The sequence below is a fragment of the Dendrobium catenatum genome, unplaced genomic scaffold, assembly GCF_001605985.2.
Source record: "Dendrobium catenatum unplaced genomic scaffold, ASM160598v2 fragScaff_scaffold_1605, whole genome shotgun sequence".
Classification (NCBI taxonomy): domain Eukaryota; kingdom Viridiplantae; phylum Streptophyta; class Magnoliopsida; order Asparagales; family Orchidaceae; genus Dendrobium; species Dendrobium catenatum.
Window position 1 is genome coordinate 71,067 of NW_021320067.1, and position 23,480 is coordinate 94,546.

The 23,480-nt window shown below is 35.2% G+C and overlaps 1 protein-coding gene across 8 annotated transcripts in view; it reads right to left on the reverse strand.

Moving 5' to 3' along the window:
* Positions 1-16,501, reverse strand: part of LOC110101415 (cycloartenol synthase) — a 61,935-nt gene extending 45,434 nt beyond the window's left edge. Inside the window, exons 1-8 of one of the 8 annotated variants that reach the window (XM_020829306.2) lie at positions 16,360-16,501; positions 16,018-16,069; positions 15,674-15,890; positions 15,014-15,199; positions 14,638-14,727; positions 14,322-14,516; positions 14,153-14,237; positions 13,257-13,423 (exon numbers count right to left, since the gene is read on the reverse strand). In XM_020829306.2, coding sequence (XP_020684965.1) covers positions 13,257-13,423; positions 14,153-14,237; positions 14,322-14,516; positions 14,638-14,727; positions 15,014-15,199; positions 15,674-15,871 — 921 coding nt within the window. In that variant the 5' untranslated portion in view covers positions 15,872-15,890; positions 16,018-16,069; positions 16,360-16,501. Of the gene's footprint in view, positions 1-13,256; positions 13,424-14,152; positions 14,238-14,321; positions 14,517-14,637; positions 14,728-15,013; positions 15,200-15,673; positions 15,942-16,017; positions 16,152-16,359 lie in introns of all 8 variants that reach the window. The other 7 variants (XM_020829304.2, XM_020829300.2, XM_020829303.2 and 4 more) reach the window with 7 other exon arrangements.
* Between the last annotated feature and the right edge of the window lie 6,979 nt (positions 16,502-23,480).

Below are 23,480 nucleotides of genomic sequence, written 5' to 3' on the forward strand. Positions count from 1 at the left end.
GCCAGGAAGAAATGTAAGGAATGGGAATTGTTGAAACTAGCATATTGAAAGATCAATCGGTCAAAATAACCATGAGCGGCTACAATATTATAGGTTTCTTCCTCTTGACCGAATATGTAGAAACGTACATGAGGATTTCTCCTCATACAACTCAAGAAAAAATGATTCTAATTTCTAGAATTTCTATTTCTATCTATATAGATAGATAGGAATAAAAATGGATCCATAAAGAATTAGACTGTAATTTGAGCTTTTTTCCTTCTTTACAGAAAAAGAAAAGAAAATTGATTCGTACTCCTAACTCAAGTTGGGTAGTTTTGAAAGAGTTTGAAAGGAAATCCTTAGAATTTCTTAAGCTGTCTCTAACCTCTTTTTTTGTCTCCTTTTCTATCTCTTTTTTTTTATCATTCTGATCCAATTGTTGAGACTAGTAAAAATAGTGTTTCCTTGTTTTGGAATTTGTTGTCTTTGTTTTGCGCTTTGTGAAATCATTAGGTTTAGACATTACTTCGGTGATCCTTACTCCTTTTCAAAAAGGTAGCAACATATCTTTTGTTTTTCATATGGAAAAGGGAAAAATAATACGAACGATTGATTCCTTTGTGATACACTCTTGATCGAAACAGTTTGAAAACTTCAACAAATTTGATTTCTTTTTCATTTCAAAAACTTGTTCAAATTTGAACATCTCCATTTATCTATATTTATATATTGATGATCTATTTACAAAGTTGGTCTGACTTATTAATTGTCACTAACCTTAGATTATTCCCTCGATAAATAAATAAATCATTTTTGCTCGAGCTCCATCATATGCTATACCTTTTTATACCATTAGTATCTTTATTTAGCAACCCAAGACAAATTCAATTAGGTTCCTAGCAGAACAAACTATGTCAAGACAAGAGCATCTTCATTTGTATAGAAAATGGTGGATGTTAGAATCCACATCCAATCATGTCCTTCAAGTCGCACGTTGCTTTCTACAACATCATTTCAAACGAAGTTTTACCATAACATCCCTATAATTTTGATTTTATTTTAAATTGGAAACGCATGCAATTGATTCAATATGGAATAATGAATAGTCATTGGTTGAATCGAAACATAATAATCTAACACTTAAAAATAAGTGTTTATCTAGAGATTTCACTTCAAATTGCCCCAAATTTTCTCATATGAATAATATCACATGAAACAAAAAACAATTAAGTTTTAAGCAAACTTATTTACATCTTCAACAAATCTTTCGAGATTGTCCATCATAAAAGATCATTCTTTTCCTTTTCAAAAAAGAAAAAAAAATAGAAACCTCAAAAAAAGCCTTTGAATTTCATTTTATTCAATTGAAAAAGAAATTCCCATGAATGGATAAAAGTTTTTAGCCACTTTAACTAAATACTATTGTTGCGGGCTAGAATATACGCGGCGTTAGAGAAATATAAATTCGCGTCTGAGCGTTGTATGAATATTCAACCCACAAACAGAAAAGAAAGTGAACACCAGGATTTTTACGTGGAAAACCCGAAAGAGTGAAAAAAACCACGGGGCCACGCCCAGTTGAAATAATTCCACAAGTGTTTGTTTGAAGTACAAAGACCGATTCGTCTCACAAGTTGAGACAATCAGTTTACAATCAGCTTCTAACAAAGTTACAAAGTTCTACAAAATCCCGCCGTTTCCCAAAAATCTGGCAGAGTTCCAGCTTATTCAGGTGGCGGGATGAGCTCCGGTGGTGGTCGAGGAGGAGAGGATTCTCCCTTTCCCCTTTCTCTTCTTCTTCCCTTCTTCTTCTCTCTCTTCACTTGAGAAGCGACTAGTTGTGAATCAATGTGGACTACTAGGTTTTGCACCTCACAATCAAATGCTAGTCTTAATCCAGCGATAAGGGCTTCGTATTCTGCCATGTTGTTTGTTGCTGGAAACTTGAGTCGGAGCCCATACTAAAGAGTAGTTTTTTGTGGGGAAATCAACACAATTCCAGCCCCAGCGCCAAAACTTCCAGAAGATCCATCAACATACAACGTCCAACACGGAGGAGAAGAAAAAGTACCTGGTTGAACATCGGATACTTGGACGGTGCATTCAACCACGAAATCTGCAAGTGCTTGAGATTTGATATCAGGTCTAGGCAAGTAGTGAATGTCAAATTCTCTCAGTTCTACAGACCACTTGACGAGCCTGTCCGATGCTTCTGGTTTTTGTAGAATACTTTTCAGCGGCAGATTCGTATAGACCCCAATTGAGTGGGCTTGAAAGTAAGGGCGTAGCTTTCTGGCAGAATAAACTAACGCCAATGCTGTCTTATCTGCTAAAGGATAACGCCCCTCTGTTTCAGATAGGATTTTACTGACATAGTAGATGGAGCGTTGTACAGCATTTTCTTCTCGTACCAAGACTGAACTGATGGCTTAGGCCGAAACAGCTATGTATAAATACAACTTCTCTCCAGGCGTCGGTTTAGAAAGTAGCGGCGGGGAAGCCAAATACTTTCGTAACTGTTCGAAAGCTTCTTGGCATTCATCTGTCCATTGGAAACCGGAGTTGCAAGCGCTTCTGAGCACTTTGAAGAAAGAAAGATACTTGTCTCCCGAGCGTGCCAGGAAACGTGACAATGCTGCAATCCTCTCATTCAGCCTTTGGACTTCCTTGATGCTCTTAGGTGGCACCATATCTCTTAATGCCTTGATCTTTTCAGGATTGGCTTCGATTCCTCTATGGGTTACCATAAAACCCAGAAATTTTCCAGAAGCGACTCCGAATGAGCATTTGGCAGGGTTGAGGCGCATATTGTAACGTCTCAATAAATGGAAGCATTGCTCCAAGTCAGAGATATGCTGAGATTTTTCGAGACTTTTCACCAACATGTCATCCACGTACACTTCCATATTACGCCCAATAAGGGTTTTGAAAATCTTATTCATGAGGCGTTGATAAGTTACTCCAGCATTTTTGAGCCCGAAGGGCATCACCCGGTAACAATACAGCCCTCTGTCTGTTTGAAATGCTGTCGCTTCTTCATCAGTCGGATTCATCTTGATTTGGTTGTAACTGGAGTAGGCGTCAATGAAACTCAACATCTGATGTCCAGAGGTGGTATCGACTAACTGGTCGATACGAGGAAGAGGAAAGCTGTCTTTTGGGCAGGCTTTGTTGAGATCTGTATAGTCTATGCACATTCTCCATGCTCCGCTCCCCTTTCGAACCATGACAACATTTGTCAGCCAAGTAGGATAGTGCACCTCTCGAATGAATCCGACCTCTAAGAGTTTGTCCACTTCTTGTTCGATCGCCTGCTGATGATTTGATGCAAAATTCCGTTTATTCTGGATGATTGGTTTGCTCGCCGGATTGACCTTAAGGGAGTGTACAATTACTTCCAGATCAATCCCGGGCATATCCGCAGGGCTCCATGCAAAAACATCCTGATTTTCTCGTAGAAAATCTGTGAATTTTTTCTTTTCGTCTTCTGAGAGAAGTGAACCAATTTGCACCATCATTAAAGGATGTTCTTCAGAGATAGACAAAATGATGAGTTCTTCTACTAGGGAAGCTTCGTTCCGGAGATCAAAGTCCTCAATATTTAGAGTATCAGTCGGGCATGATTTGACTTGCTTGAGATAGCAGGTTCGTGCTGTTTGTTGATCTCCGCATACCACACTAACACCTGTCGGAGTATAGAACTTTAGTTTAAGGTGAGGGATAGAGGTGGCAATCCCAAAAATCGATTGGAGTGGCCTCCTAGAGATAGCGTTGTAAGCTGATTCAGATTTTATAACGATGAACTGGACAGAGTGTGTGGACTGCTGGGGAAATTCTCCAAGTACAACTGGGAGAGTGATTATCCCTTCTACTCGCACAGGTCGATTATCAAATCCATACAAAGGACCTGCTGCAGGTTGAAGCTTATCTCTGGTGAGACCCAAATTGAGGAAGGTAGAGTAGAACAGGATATCTACAGAGCTACTGTTATCCACGAGAATTCTCTTAACATTGTAACACGGATCACCTATTCCCGCATTAATAACAAGCGGGTCCTAAGGAGGGATTTTTACTCCTTCTAAGTCGGAATCATCAAAGGTGATGGAGTGATCTACACGAGCCTTTTTCCGAGTTGGGATTTCGTCTACAGCCAAGAAGACTTTATCGGATAGCAAAGAGCCTCCGGCGATTGTCTCGATCTCACCAACTGCTACTCAATTATTCATTTGCGGCCTTTGTTGATGATTTTGCCCTCCAGCGGGGCGAGTTTCCTCTCGGGCAGAAGAATCCCGAATAAGCTGTCAAAGATAACCCTGGCAGATAAACCTTTCAATCTCCTCCTTCAATTGTCTACAGGCTTCGGTAGTGTGGCCGCGACTTCGATGAAAGTAGCAGTATTGATCCTGATTTCTGGTATTCGGCTTCAAAGGATGTGGCCATTTCACCGTATCTTGATCCCAAACAGTCATTAACACATTTGCTCGAGATGTATTAAGAGGAGTGTACTCTTTCTCCTGTCGAGGTTCTCGTCGTGGCAATGGAGTTTTGGGAGGCAGATTGTTTTTTCCTTGCTTCTTTTCTATTTGTGGGTTGAATATTCATACAACGCTCATACGCGAATTTATATTTCTCTACCGCTGCCTATATTCTAGCTCGCAACAACTATAATACTATACTAATTAATAACTATACTAAACTAAATATTTCATTTCAATATTCATAAATATTCAATTATAGAATAATAAGATAATCTTCTTAATAAGATTATAGAATATATATTCTTATGTAAGAATTATGTATTTATGTATTAATATATTCTAATATGAATATTAATCATGAAGTATGATTATTTTCTCATTTTTTATTTATGAAATATGATTTCATGATTAGAATATTATTATATAATTATTATTTACCATCTCCAATTGAATCTGATTTTCATTTCATTTAAATCAGAGAGATAATTTGAGAATAAAGTTTCTTTGTTTTCATTATTATGGAGTAGAAAAAGTCTCGTGTAAGGTAAAATCAAAGAGAAATTAGAATCCTCAGATTCTGATCTTTTGGCATTTATCTCCATCTCCATCATAGAAAACAAAGAATCGTTAACGAAATTAATCACAAATATTTAAGAATAAAATACTTTAGTACTTTAGTAAAAAAGTAAAAAAAAGATACGATTCTAAGAATAAATCTTAGAATTCAGTGTATCCAACATGAAACATAAAATTGTTGAATTCAATTCTTAATTTCAATTAGAGAAGAATCCTTCGTTTATGATGCAAACGATCTAGGACGAAAGGATTCGAACCTCCGAGTAACGGGACCAAAACCCGCAGCCTTACCGCTTGGCCATGCCCCATTTTGATTTGGTCTAAGAAAAACTAAGCTAAATATTGGTTATTCGTCAATAACCAACCAAAAAAATATAGGACATGTTGTAGCTAGGATTCACACAATAGATATAGAATCAAAAAGATTAATTGATCATTACTTAGAATTCAATTAAGATATTGTATGAAAATAGAATTTTTTGTATTCTTATATGATTGGATAATGTAAGGAAGGATTCTTGATTGGGGAGAAGTCAAAGAAAAATCAGAATTTATTTCTTTTATCTGCTTTTTTCTTTTAAAAAATCCCTAAAAAAAACAACTCAATCCAATCTGATAATTTCTTATCATTTCAATTTCATTTTAATCTTTAAAAACAAGAAAAGAATATTTCTTATGTTTAATATCTTTAGTTTAATATGTATCTGTCTTAATTATACCCTTTATTCGAGTAGTTTTTTCTTCGCCAAATTGCACGAGGCTTGTGCCTTTTTCAATCCAATCGGTAGACGTTATGCCAATCATCCCTTTACTCTTTTTTCTCTTAGCCTTTGTTTTGCAAGATAACGTAAGTTTTCGATAAAAAGGAAATCTCAAATCAATTCAGAATTTCTTCGATAAAAAAAAGATGAGATTTTTCTTCTGAAAATAAATAAGATCAGAAATAACATTCATATAAGTCTGTAAATTAGGAACCCTCGATTCAAAAAGCGAAATTCTGATATTTTCTATTGTATATTATATTGAAATTGAATAAGGGAAGGGGGCGATGATCTTTAATCAGCTAATAAACTTCTTTCTTCTTTTGTTCTGACCTTTCCTTTATAAGATTCATAAAATATCTAATAATAGATATGGATATGGCAGGAAATATTTGGTAATGAAAAAATACGAATCTTATTACATTAGGAGGTTTTCTCATTGGGATAGATGTAAATAAAAAATGCCCACCTAGAAACATATAGGAGGTTTTAGCATTGGGTCGTATTGGGTTGACCTCTTCTTTGGTGTCAAGGTAATAGCTATGAATAGTCATCGACTCCCGAAAAAGCAACCATCTATTCACTCGTCGTGCAAGCAACCACCTCTCTTCGAACGCACACCACTCGCACCAACAGTGATATGCTCCATACAACCCTGAGTGTCTACGGCGCCTGCAATCAAACACCCATGACATTCTCTCGCTCACTACTAACACATCGAGGACTCCTCTCTAAGTCTTCTTTAGATGAAGCTCATGATGCCTTACCGAGGCTTGCGTTTCAATTCCACCAACAATCCTGACATACTCTCTACCCCCACTATCCCACCTCCTTTCAGCTCATCCCGAACTCCAGCAAACCACCGTCAGCAACTCCTCAACAGCAACCCTTAGACAACCTCCATTTACCAACACCTTCTCACAAACCCATCATCGACCGAACCACTCCAATCATCTCCTCTCTCTCTCTCTCTCTCTCTCTCTCTCTCTCTCTCTCTCTCTCTCTCTCTCTTTTGTCCCACCCCTATATCTCTTCTACTTCTATCTCCCTCTCCCTAAAAAAATAGAGTTATTCAAAAAATAGAATACTCAAAAAAAAAAGGAAAAAAGAAGTTTCAACAAAAAAAAAATTGAGGATGATGGGGTCTTTTAGCCCTGCAAACTTCGTCAGCTCGTCATCATCAACCTTGTTCATGAGCTCATATATATAAAATGCAAAAGTCATCTCGACAAATCACCAAAAATAAATTCCTATATACACATCTTTGTTGACTTGATAGGAAAAATATATATCGTGTATTTTCTTGTGCACATGATCAGCCATAAGCACACTTCTTTGTGTAGTGAAAAGCATGACTCGGACAACTTATGAAAATAATAATAATAATAACGATATATAAGTAAATGAGCTTTTCTTGGCACAATAAAGAAATTATATGTTAAAAGAGTTGCTATTTGCATGTTTTACATTCTTATAACTTGTATAGTTTTGATGATTTCAAATATTATTGTTTTATGTATAGTTATCTCCTAACACTTTTTGGAAGAGTTATTTTTGCTCTTGTGTGTACTAACATTTTAGGAAAATCAAATTACAGACTACAAAGACTTCAAATCAAATTCAAAATGAGATACTTTGTGTATTTAAAACTTGTATTTTTCTTTGAATTAAATTTAAGAGGGAGTGATTGTAATTGAGTAAATACACACACACTTTAGGAGATCTTGAGAAATTTGTACTGATCGTACGGGACAAACTTAGTTCGTACGGGACGATCAGGTCAGTTATCTCCTCGTATGAGCAATGGAACGAACAGGAATTGAAGAAAATTTTTCTAAGTCCTGATCGTCCAGAACGAAGTGTATTTGTCCAAAGACGAAATGTTCTCTGGAAAATTTTCGTTCAAGAACGAAGTGTATTCGTTCCAGGACGAGTTGCTCTCTGGAGCATTTTCGTTCAGGACGAAGTGTATTCGTCCCGGGACGATTTGCTCTCTGAAAAAATTTCGTCCAGACGAACCAATATTCGTCCCAGGACGAAGTGAACCGACTCTGAAAAATTAAGTGACGTTTTGCAATTTTTGGGAACCGACCTATGGAATAACTGTTCGTACCGAACGAACCTAGTTCGTACGGGACAATGTGTGTGTACGAAGTCATTTAGTACCCATATACATTAGGTTCGTTTCCAACGCATTTAAGTAAAATCGTCCAGGACGATCCACGATCGTACGGGACGATCCAATTCGTATTTACTTGAAAATTTACAGTTTTTGGACGGTTTTTTGTCTCTTTCCTATAAATAGTCCAAACTAAACTGCCACATAATCTTTTTGACTACTGATCTTCGTGCCTATTGAAAGAAGAGTCAAGGAGAGAGTGTAAGAGAGTGTTCGAAGGAGATTTCTTGCCATTTTAACGTGAAAGCTTCACTTGGTACTCAAAGGTAAGAGTCTTTACTCTTGGTTTGTGATTATTTCACTCTTTTCTCTCTTCCTTCTAGAATTCTTGTGAAGAAGATCTGTCAAGAAGAACCGGTTCTCTGCCGACACTTGGAGAGTGTGAACAGCCGAAGGGTTCTCTGACCACACTTGGAGAGTGTGAACAGCCGAAGGGTTCTCTGCCCACACTATGAGTGTGAAAGGACGAAGGGTTCTCTGCCCACGCTAGGAGAGTGTGAAAGGACGACGGTTCTCTGCCAACATTGGGAATAGTGTAAAAGGACGATGGTTCTCTGCCGCACCGGGTAGTGGTGGAAAGAGTGTTTGTAAAGGCTTCTCCGCCTTACTGTGGGTGCAAAAGGAGAGTCACTATTTGTATTAGTGCAATACTCGGAAGGTGCCTCCGGGGAGTGGATGTAGGTTTGGTTTTGACCGAACCACTATAAACCTCGTGTCTTTATTTTTCCACTGCCTTTGTTATTTTTGTGTTTTTACTTTTAAAATTGTGGTTGAAAAAACGTTTTCTACAAAACTCGTTAAAGCTTATTTTTCGGTTTAAAAAATCAAAAAGATGGATTAATTTTTAATTACCAATTCACCCCTCTCTTGGTTAGCCGCTGGGACATAAGCTTAGGTTTAACAAACTAATTCATAGTGAACGAGTTTCAACATTATATGCTACATTTTTGTGCATGTATGAATACCCAAACAGTCATTTCTTAGCATTATGGTAGTAGCAAACCCAATTGTAGTATTTATACCACTTAAACATATTTTTTGGCATGGTGAGTAGGCCTAATATTTCTTTCAAAGCCTCCTATACGGGTTAATGTTGCAATGCTGCCAAATTTTGAACTACCAAGACTTAAACAGGACAACCAAAATGAGTATACATGCAGCAAAAGAATAAAACTAAAATAAAAATTAATTTCCGAAAAGAAGATATAAATGAAGCAAAATTGCAAGCATGGAAACAGAGCAAAACACAGAATTTGACTTGAAGTGAAATAATAGAGAAATTTAGACTCGAAGAACTCACCTAGGGGTGCAAACAGAACGTCCTTGTTCCAATAATACCCTCAAAACCTTAGAGTTGATGAGAAATGGAATGGTAGAAATGAATTGTACTAGAGAAAAAATGACAGACATATGAAGACAAAACTGTCACTTCATGGAGCACCTATAAGATTCTACTTCGCCAAAAAAGATTTTAAGTTGCAACAAGCAACATTGGATTTACAACACACAGGCAATCGATTTGAAGGCTTCTTTGAAATTCAAACAAGAAACATTGCATGCATCTTAATGATGTACATTCATGCAATCAATAAAAACCTAGACAATTTCAATTCCTGCAAGTTTAACAATCGAAAATCCTGTAGAAGTATTAAAACTAGTGCAAGCCTATTATGCCTGTGCACCAAAAAGAGTGTAATTACATCATATAGTTGCACGGAAAATTATGCAGGTCCACCACATAAATAAACTCAATAAAAAGCTTATGTCCTGCATCATATAAGTGTGCTAAAAGTGTGCAAACATACTATGCCAACGCATTGGAAAGTATGAATTGCATCGTGTAAATACTCCGAAAAAGAGTGCAAATACATCAAAAAGCATACAAGTGCGCCATTCAAATGCAATGAAAAACATAAAAGTGTATTAAAAATTGAGCAAAGGCATGGTGCAAATGTATCAAAAAACGTGCAAGTACACAATGCAAAATTATTGAAAAAAATGTGAACACACCATGCAAGCACATTAAAGAGCATGCAAATACATTGTGCAAATACACAAAAAATTGTATGCGTATTTAAAAAAATGTATTAAAAGGCATGCATAGCATATCAGATCAGCAAAATTAATTTTTCCCATAAGTGCTCTGACAAATACACCAACCTCTTAAATTTAAAGCCTAAAAATACTCCACGGGTTAAAGAAAGAAAGAAAAGATAAATAAACTCAAATCTTTCCCACCCTAGGAAGCATGCGAATAATTTAAGAGTCCCTAAGTTATTTTTAAAAACACAACCTCCTTTTCAAAAAAAATCAAATTTTAAATAAATTAGTGCACACTATCTAGTGGAGAGCCCTACAAATAGGGTAGGTTCTTAAGTCCAATATTTCAAATCTGATCTCCCACCTCCCAAGAACTAGAGATAACAAAACTTAAACCCCGTGACAATTATCTACAAAATAAACCTAAAATGACAAGTTATATTTAAATTTGAAAAAGGCCTCAAATACCTTTACCAAAGTAAATCTATTTTCAAAATGCAAACTCATGATGTCTCATCTACAATATGCAACAGTAAGCATTAATCACTTGATGCTTCACAAGTTGGCAAAATTGACAATCTCGAACAACAAAATAAAAAAATCCAAAGACCTCCATAATGATAGTATTGACAAAAAATCTCAGCCGAATGAAACTTTTTCTAAAATACCTCAAAATCATAAAGCATATGTTATACCGGTCCAGTGGACCGGTCCAGCCGGTCCACGCGGGACCGGCCGAGACACGAAACGGCGGAAATTTTCCGCCTGGGCGGAGGCCGCACGAGCCGCTCGACTTGCGGGAGCGTTTTAGGAAGCGTTTTTGAGGGCTTTGAGAGGGAAATTTGAACGCAGGGACTGTTTAGGGAATTCCTTTTGATTTGTATGCATTAAATAGTTGATTTTGGGAGGGTTTGAGTATCTTAAATTTGGCTGAAATTTGAGATCTCTTAGATTTAGGTTTTCTTTGGGCTCTAGCGGCGTCTAGAGATTTGGGAGAGATCGATCCTCCTCTCGAATTGAGAATCAATTGTATCTTGCTGTTTTTATTCATCTACTAGTGAAATACAAGCTTTCCTTTGAATTTTCTCTCAGATTTTCCCGGACAAGTGCTATTTTTCTGCTGTAAACAGCAGATTTCTGCTGTTTTCCTACAGTGGACAGCAGTTATCCATCGGATCTACTTCAGTTTTGGTGAGAAACACTTGGGAATCCAAGTGTTTCCTATCAGTATATTTTGGGCGTGGGCCCAAATTTCTATAAAAAATAAAGATCCAAAATATTATAAAAAAATTTAAGCAAAATCTATTGACTTAAAGCTTAAAGCAACAACTATCGAACCTCCAAACAATTTATTGATTGTGAAAAATTTGAGAAAACTTCAACTAACAAAAAGCTAATATCTTGTCAAGAAAATCGTTATGATCACACCCTCAAAAGATCTCACGCCAGTAAGGACATGCCACATATCCTCCAATTTAGTAGTTTTGCCACCAAATTGCACTACTAAATAACAATTATGACCAACACCCTCTGACCAGATGATTTCGCTACAAAATACCATAATTATATTACAGACATATCTATAGTCCGAATGCTTGCAAATGGCTTCAGCCCCTTTAATTGTGAATTACAAGGCACACTTAATAAAGCATTGAGCCCTTTGTTAGTTAAGGTCGACTAAAAATCAACCCTTCTAGCAAACATTCCAACTCAATCTACAAGGTCCCCTTGGATGATGCAGTTGCCAACAAAGATATTTTGGTCATATTGGGTTAATTTCCTTCACTTACTATGTAGATTAGGAAACATAACAATCCAAAATAACTAAACTATAAGATTTTGATCAGACTCGTCATCATTCCCCGAACCATCCACTTTAAGCTAAGAGTTGTAATTTTTTTATCATAAAATCACAATTTACTGCTACTATATAATAAATATTTAGGATCTCTCAATCTTAATCAAAAGTTCTCTCCCACTATTATGAGGGATAATTAACTATAGAGATTTAACAGCATAGGAAACCTAAAATCAAATCATAAAATATGAGAGAAAATTTATGGTTAGTGCCTTATCTGAAATCAAATCTATCTTCTTAAAAATTAACCCAGAACTAAAACTCACTCATAAGAGTCAAGGTGTGAATTTTTGAAGCCCCCACAAATAAATTGTCTAGCATTTTACACGATTTAATAAAAGAATTGCATACCATAAAAGTCTCTACAAATAGGTATGGTAGGAAAATGCTTTCCTCGTAGCTTGATCAATGATTTTAAAATATTTTTTCAAAGAAAATTTATAAGAGGACGACCGTGTAACCTAGACTAATCAAGGAGTTTTAACTATATGAAAATTAATTACAAACTTTCATCCTCTGGATGATCATAAGATTGATAATAAAAATATCAATCAATAAAAAAAGTTTGACTAACATCAATTGATCGTAACCTAAGCAGTATTTGATAATGTGATTTTGCCAACCAGTGATGATAATTGTCATCAGCCAAGTGAATAGTCCCTTGGGGTAAAAGGCACAACATTAGGCTCTTTTGAAACCCTAATGGATATATTGAGTCACTATAAAAAAAGCAAGCCATGCCGACAAACACACTCATGAAGGTTGGGTGATCGCACCCAACAATTGGAGGCAATAGTGGAGTGCTCTTCTGCAAGAAGAAAATAATTACCTAGGAGTAAACTTTGGCCCATACCAAGCTAGTTTAAGAATGATCGACATTTCTTAGCTCATTTGAACTTTAACTTGTCAGTTCAAGCTTCTAAGGATAGCATTTGACATTTTAGAGTTTGTTTAGGGATAAGTTAAGCTTATTTAATCATGTTAAAACTAAGTTATCTCATACTCTAGTTCAGCTTTCTTATGATGCTTCTTGATTCTTGATATGCCAAAAACATTATGCATGCTTAACAAGATTTTGAGAAAACCAACAAAAATTCTCATGAAAGTTAATCAAGCTTTGTTACCGTATTCCATCGAACTTTCTAGAAACCTTTTGGTTCTAGACATTCCTTGAAAACTAGCAAGCATCAACCTGGACTAATAATCAAGATCTCAAGGGTAGCACTTCACCAACAATTATGATGGCAAATTTTACTACTGCTAGAGTACTATTTCGTCATTCTTTACATGCATGTTAATAAGGATTAGTTTAAAAAATTAAGCATAAGTGCAACTCTTGCAAAGGAACTATGGAAGAAAATCCACAAGATAATTTAACTAACCTTGGCACATTGATTACGAGCCAGGTTCCATTCTATTTCATCATACGGAATAGTAAAAAGCTCCTTCCTAAGTGACAGAATAGTTGATGTAATTGGACCCACAAACCTTTTCCCATATAGATAAGACATGGGTAAATAAACCATCCGGCAGTGACACCACATCCGTCCTAAGAAGATAAAGGGAAAAGGAAAGCTGAAAGTTATGGATATGAAGGAAATAAATAATGACAATGAAAAAATACTTTACAAAACAAAAGTTCTGTCAGATTCACTGAGAATATGATAAAGCAAGCATGTTAGATGAGGAAATAGGAATTCATATTGATATTTTTTATGGTTAGATGGATCTAAATGTTAAATCACAAATTTCAACGAGTACTATGTCATGATTGAATGAGCAAATAACAATTTTTATTGACTTTTTGAAAGAAGAATTAGCAATGTAATGTATGTACTTTAGTGAGTCAAATATGCCAAAACAAAAACAACCATAATATCAGGACTATCAGCAAATATTTAAATTCCTTCATTTTGTTCCAAATACAAGTATTAAAAAAATAGTGGATTAAAGATCAAAAGATCAGGAGACCAATTGAATGGAGAGGGAAATATAATAGCATAGCATGGATGGAATGTTCAAGAAGAGTCAAGGGGAAAGGTTTTGTTTATTTAAGTAGCCTTGAAAATTAATGGCAACCTTCTAAGGTAGTTCATCAAAAGCATCTTGTTAAAGCTTCTTAAATGACAGTTTTCTTAATAGGGAAAGTAGCTTGTCACCAATCACTATGATAATCATGCTTTTATTCCTTACGTAGAGGAATGTAACACCAAGAAAAATATAAATAAAAGAGAGCAACTGAAACAGAAGCACGATAAAAAGGAAAGGAAATAACAACCTGGATGAACTGGCAAAGCATATGGGAGTAACCAGATCTCCGGAGGCAGGGGATTGTTTCCAGACCAATCAAATATTCCAAGAATCTGCAATTATTTTGTATAATAGTCATAATTACTGAAATGCAATTCAAGATTTTGATTAAATTAATGCTAAGTTTAGAAAATTACTGAAAGCCAAAATTTTCCCCATGAAGTTATATGTGTTGCACCACCATGGTCTAATATCCAATCTCTTCCCTTTTGCATAGCTCCAGCTCCATCTTCAGCTCCTTCACCAAGTAACCTCAATGTAACATATGAAAGTACTGAACCAAACATCGTGCTATGGCCTTCAATATGCAAACCCCATCCACCATCTTCATTCTGCATTACATGTACACCTTTTGTAAGTAAACTTTCTTTGAAATGCAGATATAAAAACTTTGATGAGAAGAAGAATTCAAATGAAACAAGAAGATTATCTAAGAACCAGATAAAGGTTTACTTGATGGTTATAAAGATAACGACACATCTCCTTCTGATGCTCTGATGATAGAACAACATTGAGTGCTCCAGTAACATATAAGGTTATAATCTGAGAAAAAAAAAGGATGATGTAAACTTTTGGATAATTGTCACTGGACATTCAAGAAAAGCAAATTGCTGCTTATTACGCACATGGACGTTATTCAACAAGATGGATAAAAAGTTATTTTTAAACCTACGCATAATTCATTATAATAGGATTACCTTCTGTTGTCGAAATAAAGCAAGGAAATTACCACACAAAAAAAAAGTTTGTAAACTAGAATATTTTTTGCAAAAAGCATAGAGATCCATAGCATGACAGAAATAAATGCAATACCGAAGTAAGAGATTACCAAACCAGGCATCAGAAACATGGGGCCACCATAATCTCCTGGCCAGTGTCCATCATGAGCTTGGAGAGTGGATTGACAACTGATAGCCCTTCTTAGAGTTGTTGAAACAGCCTCCTCCGTCACATCTTCATGCTCTTCCAGCTTGATTCGTGGAAATCGTATTTCAATAGGATTTTCCTTTGCAAACTGCGTCCAAATACATTCAAAAGAAGCTCAACTACAGCAATTCAAGCAAGCATATACACACTGGAGACAAACTAAATGAGGTATTCTTTTCAAAACTCTAATATTAGACATTTAAGGGAAAGAAGAAGCTTCATTCTGATAAATCAATTACTTATTTCAAGACATTATCATTCCAAATTTTCCAATTTCAGTGCACTACACAGAAATTAAAAATTGCAAAAGATTGCAAGAAAATATGTTGACAAAGGCAGTTCACAAATAGGAAAAAAATCATCTCATCAACAACACTGTTCATATCAATATCTGAAACGTCCAACAAAGTTTGGATCACAAACAATTAAGCACAAATTGTTAATTATGAAGCAAAGAAATTTCTATCTTCAACGTTCAATGCCGATAACGAACAGGTGGGAAAAAAAAACAGAAATCGGCTTTTTTTTCATTACATTTTAACGAATCAAACTGTATGCTAACCTGCAGCCGCATGGGTATATCCGCGCTGTGCTTTATACTGAATCGACTCTTTCGGAAAGCTTCCCGTGCCTTTTCAATCTCTGCAATCTCCTCTGGCGTCCCCATCTCCGGGTCAAACTCCCATACCTGTCTCCCCACATGCCCATTCGTTGACCTCAGCCATGGGCTCCCCCCTTCCGCGATCTTAAGCTTCCACATTAGCAAATCAAAGCATACTCTGCCAATCCAGTACGAAGTATTCACCAAAATCAGATCAAAATCTGCAAAACTGGAACCAAATTAATGAGATTTGCATACACACCCCCACAAACAAATATAACTACAGAAAAAAGAGAAGAACAAACCTCAAAAATGAAGCAGAAGAAAACTATATTTGAAAATTCCTTTCACGAATGCCTGCAGTGATCTTTATCATTAAAAAGTACTGATAAAGAGAAACTTGCAGACACCTTGTAAACGGCAAATTTAGAGGACGATCCTAAAATAATACAAGCTCTTAGGGGCTGTTTGGTATCGGATTTACAGCGGGATTTAAGTCGGATTTAAGCTAAATCGAGCCAAACGGTTTTACAGCGCGCGTTAAACCCCGGGATTCAATAAATCGGATTTACAGCTTAAATCCCAGATTTACTAAATCCCTCGGTTCGGCGGATTTAACGGGATTTAAAGAGAGGCGGAATACTTACCCGCGGCGCCCGTGTCGTGAATCTCGACCGTTGCCCTTATTTGCCGAAACCAACGAAGCCAGCGCTCTACCCCGCCGCCTCAACCTCTCCGATTCTCTTTCTTCTTCCCCCCGCCCGGAGTGTAGCTCCCACGATACGGGTTGAATCTCGACCGTTGCCCTTATTTGCCGAAACCAACGAAGCCAGCGCTCTACCCCGCCGCCTCAACCTCTCCGATTCTCTTTCTTCTTCCCCCCGATCCGCATACCAAACAGCCCCTACGGGTTTTTCCTTTCTCTGATTTTGGGCAGGGTAGCCTGAGTTAGCTTCTTATTCGTGATGTGTAGATAGAAATAGAATATCAAATTTCTTGCCGTTTTTTTTTTTTTATTTTTAAGGTTGCTTATGTAGAATATGTACACAATTCTGTATAATTATTGGTGCTGTACAGTTTGCATCTTATAACAACTTGTTAAGCAAAAAAATTTTCAGTTAATTTAAGTCGCCGTAGTTCATATATGTGTAAGTCAAATTTTTAACGAAATTATTCATGACATTTTATTCACTTTAATTTTTAAATATCGCCTTTATATTCTACTTGAACTATTGCCTATTAATATAATATTTGTTATGTTAATGTGACAAACCGCTATAAATCCGGATATATCTTAACAACAGTTTCTCAGGATTTAATAGGATTTAGCATTTGGCATACCAAACAGTTTTCAAGATTTAACACATTTCGGATTTACTAAGGCTTCGTTTTGGACGACTTTTTTATTGCTTTCTAAAACGGAGTTTTAATACAAATTTTTTTATTTTTTTTTATTAAAACTCCATTTTAGAAAGCAGTAAAAAAAGCCGTCCCAAACGAAGCCTAAATTCTTATATATCTTAACAAACAGTTTCTCAGGATTTAATATTTGGCATACCAAACAGTTTTCAAAATTTAACACATTTCGGATTTACTAAATCCGGATTTATAGGAGTTGTTAAATCCCAGTAAAGTTAAATCCCACTTGTTGTCAAACAGCCCCTTACTCCAAATGCTGAGCTTTATTCAAGAAAAAAAATGCGAGCTTTTCCTCACATGTGATCGTCTTGGAAGAGAGAAATTATTCGGTACATAGCGGAGTTTGGACATTAGTTTCATATGCTGGCACAAATTGACAGGTGGATATTAAATTGTATTTTATTTTTTATTTATGTTGTTTTAGCCTAACTAATCTTATCCGATTCATAAATGAAAACTTTGAATGCACAAGAGTTCAAAAGCTCAGAGCTAGTCATTTTACTTTTCATCCTAATTCATTGCTCACTTATGCTTCACTGCATTTTACTTGCTCTGTTGCTGCATTTTCATTGTGTTTTTCTTTATGTTCACTATATTTTTTAAGCTTTTTGATGTTTTTATTATTTCTTTCACTATGTTTTTATTGTGCTTTAACTATGTCTTAATTGGACTTTTCTTATGCTTTCACTGCGTTTTTCTTTATATTCACAATGTTTTTGAAGCTTTCTGAAGCTTTTTTATTTCTTTCACTGTGCTTTTGATGCGCTTTTATTGAATTTTTTTTGGTATATTCACTACGTTTTAAAGCTTTCTAAAGCTTTTGTTATTTCTTTCATTGTGCTATCACTGCGCTTTTACTACACTTTTGTTGCGCCTTCACTGTGCTTTTACGGCGCTTTTCACTGCACTTGGCTATCTCTATGCTTTCTCTAAGGTTTTCTTTATACTTACTACATTTTTTTTTTCAGGAAAAAGTTTAAAAATTTTATGATTCCTTACCAAATTCGCAACACAAATAAATTCTTCCAACAATCGTAAGGTAGAGCAGCATGCATAGTATGTTAATTATCATCTCGATATGGACAGAGAACAAATATTTATTCTTTATTTAATATAAATGAGGACACAAAAGGATCCTTTGAGTTCAATATAATAAAATGGAATATCCAAAGTGTTTGTGCAATTCTGAACAAAATGAACAGTATTTATCGTGGAATATTTTTTTGCATATATATGAAAAAAGTAATTCAGTAAAGGAAAGTGGATTGAACATACCATAAAAATTGGGAAGATGAAATGCGAAAATTTATGGCTAAAATAGCATATGCTCTTGTTCTTGCAATAAAGAAATAAACTTGTTTTCTATATATTTTGTATTATCATGGATTTGTTTTTTATTAAATTATTTGATTAATTCTTTAATTATACTATATCTACTTGCAATTTTTAATAAAATAATAATGCACTTTTTAATACTACATTCCTTTTTTAATGCTGCATTCATTTTTTAATACTGCAAATGCCCAATGAAAACGCAGACAAAGCACAGCAAAAGCATAGTGAAAGTGCATTAAACTATACAATTTAGTTTTGAAAATTAAAGTTGACGATAGTCAAAACCACTGATTAACTACTAAAGCGCAGCTAATGCGGAACAAAAGCACAGTGAAAGCGTGGCTAGAAAATTTTTCTTATAAATTTAATTCATAGTGAAAACACTTATAGTAATATGATCTGAACTAATAAAAATTCATTACAACAGAGAGTTCCAAACAATGCAATCTAGTTTTGAAAATTAAAGTTGACAATAGTAAAAAAAACTAATGACTTGTCAAAGAATAATAAAAGCGCAGCAAAACTTCAGTGAAAGTGTAGTGAATTACAAACCATATTGTAATTTTATAGAAATTTTTTCTTACAAATTTAATTCATAGTAAAAACACTTATAGTAACATAATTTGAACTAATACAATTTGATTACGATAGAGAGTTCCAAACTATGCAATCTAGTTTTGAAAATTAAAGTTGACGATAGTAAAAAAAATTGATTAACTTTCAAAGCGCATTGAAAGCGTAGCAAAAGTGTAGTGAAGGAGCAGTTAAAGCATTGTGAATTACATATTATATTGTAATTTTCTAAAAAAAATTCTTACAAATTTAATTCATAGTGAAAACACTTTTAGTAACATATTATGAACTAATAAAATATGATTACGATAGAGGGTTCTAAACTGTGCAATTTAGTTTTAAAAATTAAATTTGACAATAGCCGAAACCACTAACTGCCAAAGAGCAGTGAAAGTGTTGCAAAAGTGAGGTGGATTACACATTATATTGTCATTTTTTAGAAATATTTTCTTATTAATTAATTGCACTTCTATATTAGTATTTACTGCGTATTATCTGCTCATTTACTCCGTATTTGCTATGTATTATGAATGTGCATTTAGAACTAAACTTATAAGGAAAAATTATTTTAATAAATTGTTGACAAATAGAAAAATAAATCACGATTTGGAACATATAAATGAAGACATACAAAAAACAACCAAAACCCCAAACTTTCCCTTACAACCAAAATTTTCTCCAAGGCGCTTCCCCCGGAAACCCTCGCAGGTCGAACATTGTTAGGGGGTACTACCCCTTCAAACCCCTGACATATTTCTTAACTATACAAAAGAAAAAAACTATTATTCCTTCAGGCTGCAGCTCTTTTAACTTAAATTCTTCCTCTTTCTTGGTCTTTGCATACTATTTTTCAGATTTTGCATTCTGTAGGCATATCATCTACTCGAAGAATGAAGGTATTTTTAAAAATCATTCTTCATCTCATTGGTTCTTCCTCATTTTTTTCTTTCTCAATAGATATTAAAAATTTATTGATCTAAAATATTATATATTACGGAGCTTTTGCAGTTATTTTTATTTAAAAAATAGTGTCAACCCTATAACCTAATTTTAAATGAGATGCTAAACCTCTAGGCTGGGCCAACCAGGCCAATAAGATAAAAAATAAAAATGAAATCCAATTTGGATATTCATGTCTTCAAACTACATATTATGATTTAATTTGAATCCGAATATAAAGACACATCCAAACTCCGCACATAAAATTTTCTCCTTGGAAGAACTAATAGGTTTCGCACCCTTGAGGCAACTGTACAATCTAGCCTCTCCAAAGGTTTAAATTAGTCTTTTTTGTCATCCTCTGCTACCTGATTAGTTTCTCGGATCCTATTTTTTTAATCTTGATGAGATACGTGAGAGAACTCTTTTTTTTTCGATTATTATTTGTTTTCAAGAGTTATATATATTAGACCATGCATAAGTTTTTCTCATCTAAAATTTGTTATATTAATAAATACAATATTTGATTAATTTATCTTAATAGGCTTGACAATATCCTTAATGACAAAAAAATTGCAATAAGATAGTTAAGAGATCTCACATGCAACACAAAAAATGGCCTTTAGTGTATGTGCTTCCCAATACCATTGGTGAACTTCGGAAGTGAAACAAGGAAGGTGTGACCCTTCGGGCTTTGCACTTTCGCTCCACCTTTCCACCTCTTTCTTTTAGTCTTCCTCTCCCCCTTCTCTCCAACAATGGATAAATTATTCTATATAGAATCCAGACTTAGCTCTACATCCGGACTCCAATTAAATCTTGACATGTGGATATTTAATTAAATTTAATTTTTATTTATGTCAGGTTAGACTAGCCGACCTGACCCGTAATTTTTTACCTTTTGGAAGAGGCTTTTAGGGTTGGCGCTCCATTTTAAGAAAAAATTAATGAAAGCTCCCAAATTCAAATAATTAGGACTTTTAATACCTGCTAAGAAGAAAAAAATGAGGAACAAATGATGAAGATTGAGGAGAACATTGCATTATTCACGGAGATGGCATGCTCATAGGACATGAAGGATGAAAGGATATATGCAAATGTTCACGAATCATAAATTAATTTGGTCAGAGCTATTACAAGTTTCAAGTTTTCGATAAATTTCAACTTCATCCCAAGTTGTTATAAGGGTTTCCCAAGTTTTATAAATTTTTTACATGGGCTACGATGTGTGGATAGAATACCCATACTAAAATAAAGCTAGATAGAAAAAAACACATCAATGCTCAATACAAGCTCATACAAGTGGAGTAAATAAGAAGTGGTGTGCAATAAAGACTACATATTACTATGCTTTTATTTTTTGAGTGTATTACTATGCTTTTATTTTATTTTTTTTGTATTACCATGCTTTCACTAAGCTTTTGATGTGCTTTCATTATGCTTTTGATGTGCTTTTTCAGTGCTTTTGATGTGTGCTTTTCGCTCTTTTGATGAACTTTACTTCGTATTACAGGTTGTGTATAAAGATGAGAAAGAAGTATATGATACTTACTGTAGTTATACTCATAATATTTGTTTTAGTGTGAGCATGGATATTACAGTTACTGGCCAAATTCCACAATGATAAAAACTAAGTATTTTGTCTATTTAAAATCTAGTTTTAAGAAGAGATTTTATCTAAATTTTTAAAGGAAATATAAAAAATTAGAGACCGGAATGGGTTGTCCATCTTTTGGTTAGGTTTTTAGTTAGTGAAGTTAGAAACTGGAAAAAAAAATTATTGAAACCCACAATCATGAACTGACTAGGATAAAGGACTGACACCTCCTGAGATCATATAGGAATATCGATGATAAGAAAGCTTCAATTATGAAATCAATGATAGAAGTCGGGATAATATAGACTATATTTTAATGGTAAGATAAACAATCATAAGTTTGTTGGAAATACATAGGGGATATTGCAAAATTGAAAGATCCACTAAAGTGTAGGCCTAAAGACATCACTATTGTAAGACTGAAGGAGCACTGGGAAAACAAGAAGAAACCTGAAAGTAAAATTTAACATCCTGACAATTTAATTTTTATTTTATATTATGGGACAATATATATTTTTCTAAACTTAAATTTTTAATAGAGAAACTTGCCGTGAAGGAAAAAATAACATAAATACATGATCCTTCAACACAGATGAATTTTTCAAGCATGCCTGAATGCTTTAGTGAAGAATTCATAATTGGGGCAGCAACTAAACAATCGAGGCCTGAGTACACTAGAATGATGATGGATATCATTGCTTCAAAGATACAATTATAATAACCTGAATGCTTTAACTTACTTAGCATTAGTCAATTATGTGACAAAAGTTTTTATATTAAATTTTTGTCTGACCAATGCCTGATTAGTTTAAATGATAAACTAGTTTTGAAAGGAAAACGAATGAACAATGTTTACATGTTAGACCTTGATTGCATTGATAGCTCAAATTCACATTGTTTGAAAATAATAGTAGATGTCTCATGGCTATGGCATAGGAGACTATGACATGCTAGTATGAAAACACTTTGAAACATTACTCAGAAAAATCTAGTTAGAGGCATACATAAGTTAGACTTTACTAAGGATCACTTATGTGATGCTTGCCAACTAGAAAAATAAGTTAAATCATCATTTCATTCAATTCACTTCACGAAAAATGTTGAAATCCGGCGGTTTTTTTCGGTGGTTATGCTAGATTAGCCGGCGGTTTTATGGACTACCGGCGGCTTTACGGCGGTTTTCCCGCCGCCGGAAAAAATCGCGTAGGAAACATTTACCGGCGGTTTATGTTGGCGGCGGTTTTCCGGCGGCGTATATCGCCGGTGACAACCGGATTTAGAACCGGCGATTTTCCGGCCGTTACGCCGCCGATTATCTGACCGACGGCTGACCGGCAGTCATATTACCGACGGTCATCCATCGGTTTAGGTGGGCGTCGTTTGTTTCTTAAACCGTTGGCAAGCTCCGGTAGACCGCCGGTTCCTTTACCGTCGATAGCCGGCGGTTCGAGCCGTCGGGATTACTGACGATGGCTGCTCCTGTTGGTCCTTCTTCCTCTGTTTTTCAGCTCTGTAGGATTGCAACTCTGCTTGCATTTCATTCTGAACTTTTCTCATTTCTTCAATCTCTCTAGATTGAACCCTTTTCATCTCTTCAATCTCTCTAGTAAGCGCTGCAACCCTCTCGCTTACAGATTCTTCAGCTCCACTTGGATCATTAAATACAGAGGTGTATGAACTGCCCTCAATAGTAAAAGCCTGTGAACCCATATCATATACCCTCCCCCTATGTCTTCCACCAACAACTTCTGACCATGTTTGATACTCAGAAATGTGGGCCGATCCAGAAGATGATCCCTCGCCAGTGGACTGCCGACTTTCTCTAGCTCATACGAAATCATCCTGCGAGTTACAATTAGTTTTATTAAAATAAATTTTTATTCTAAAACTCTAAAAAATTTTACT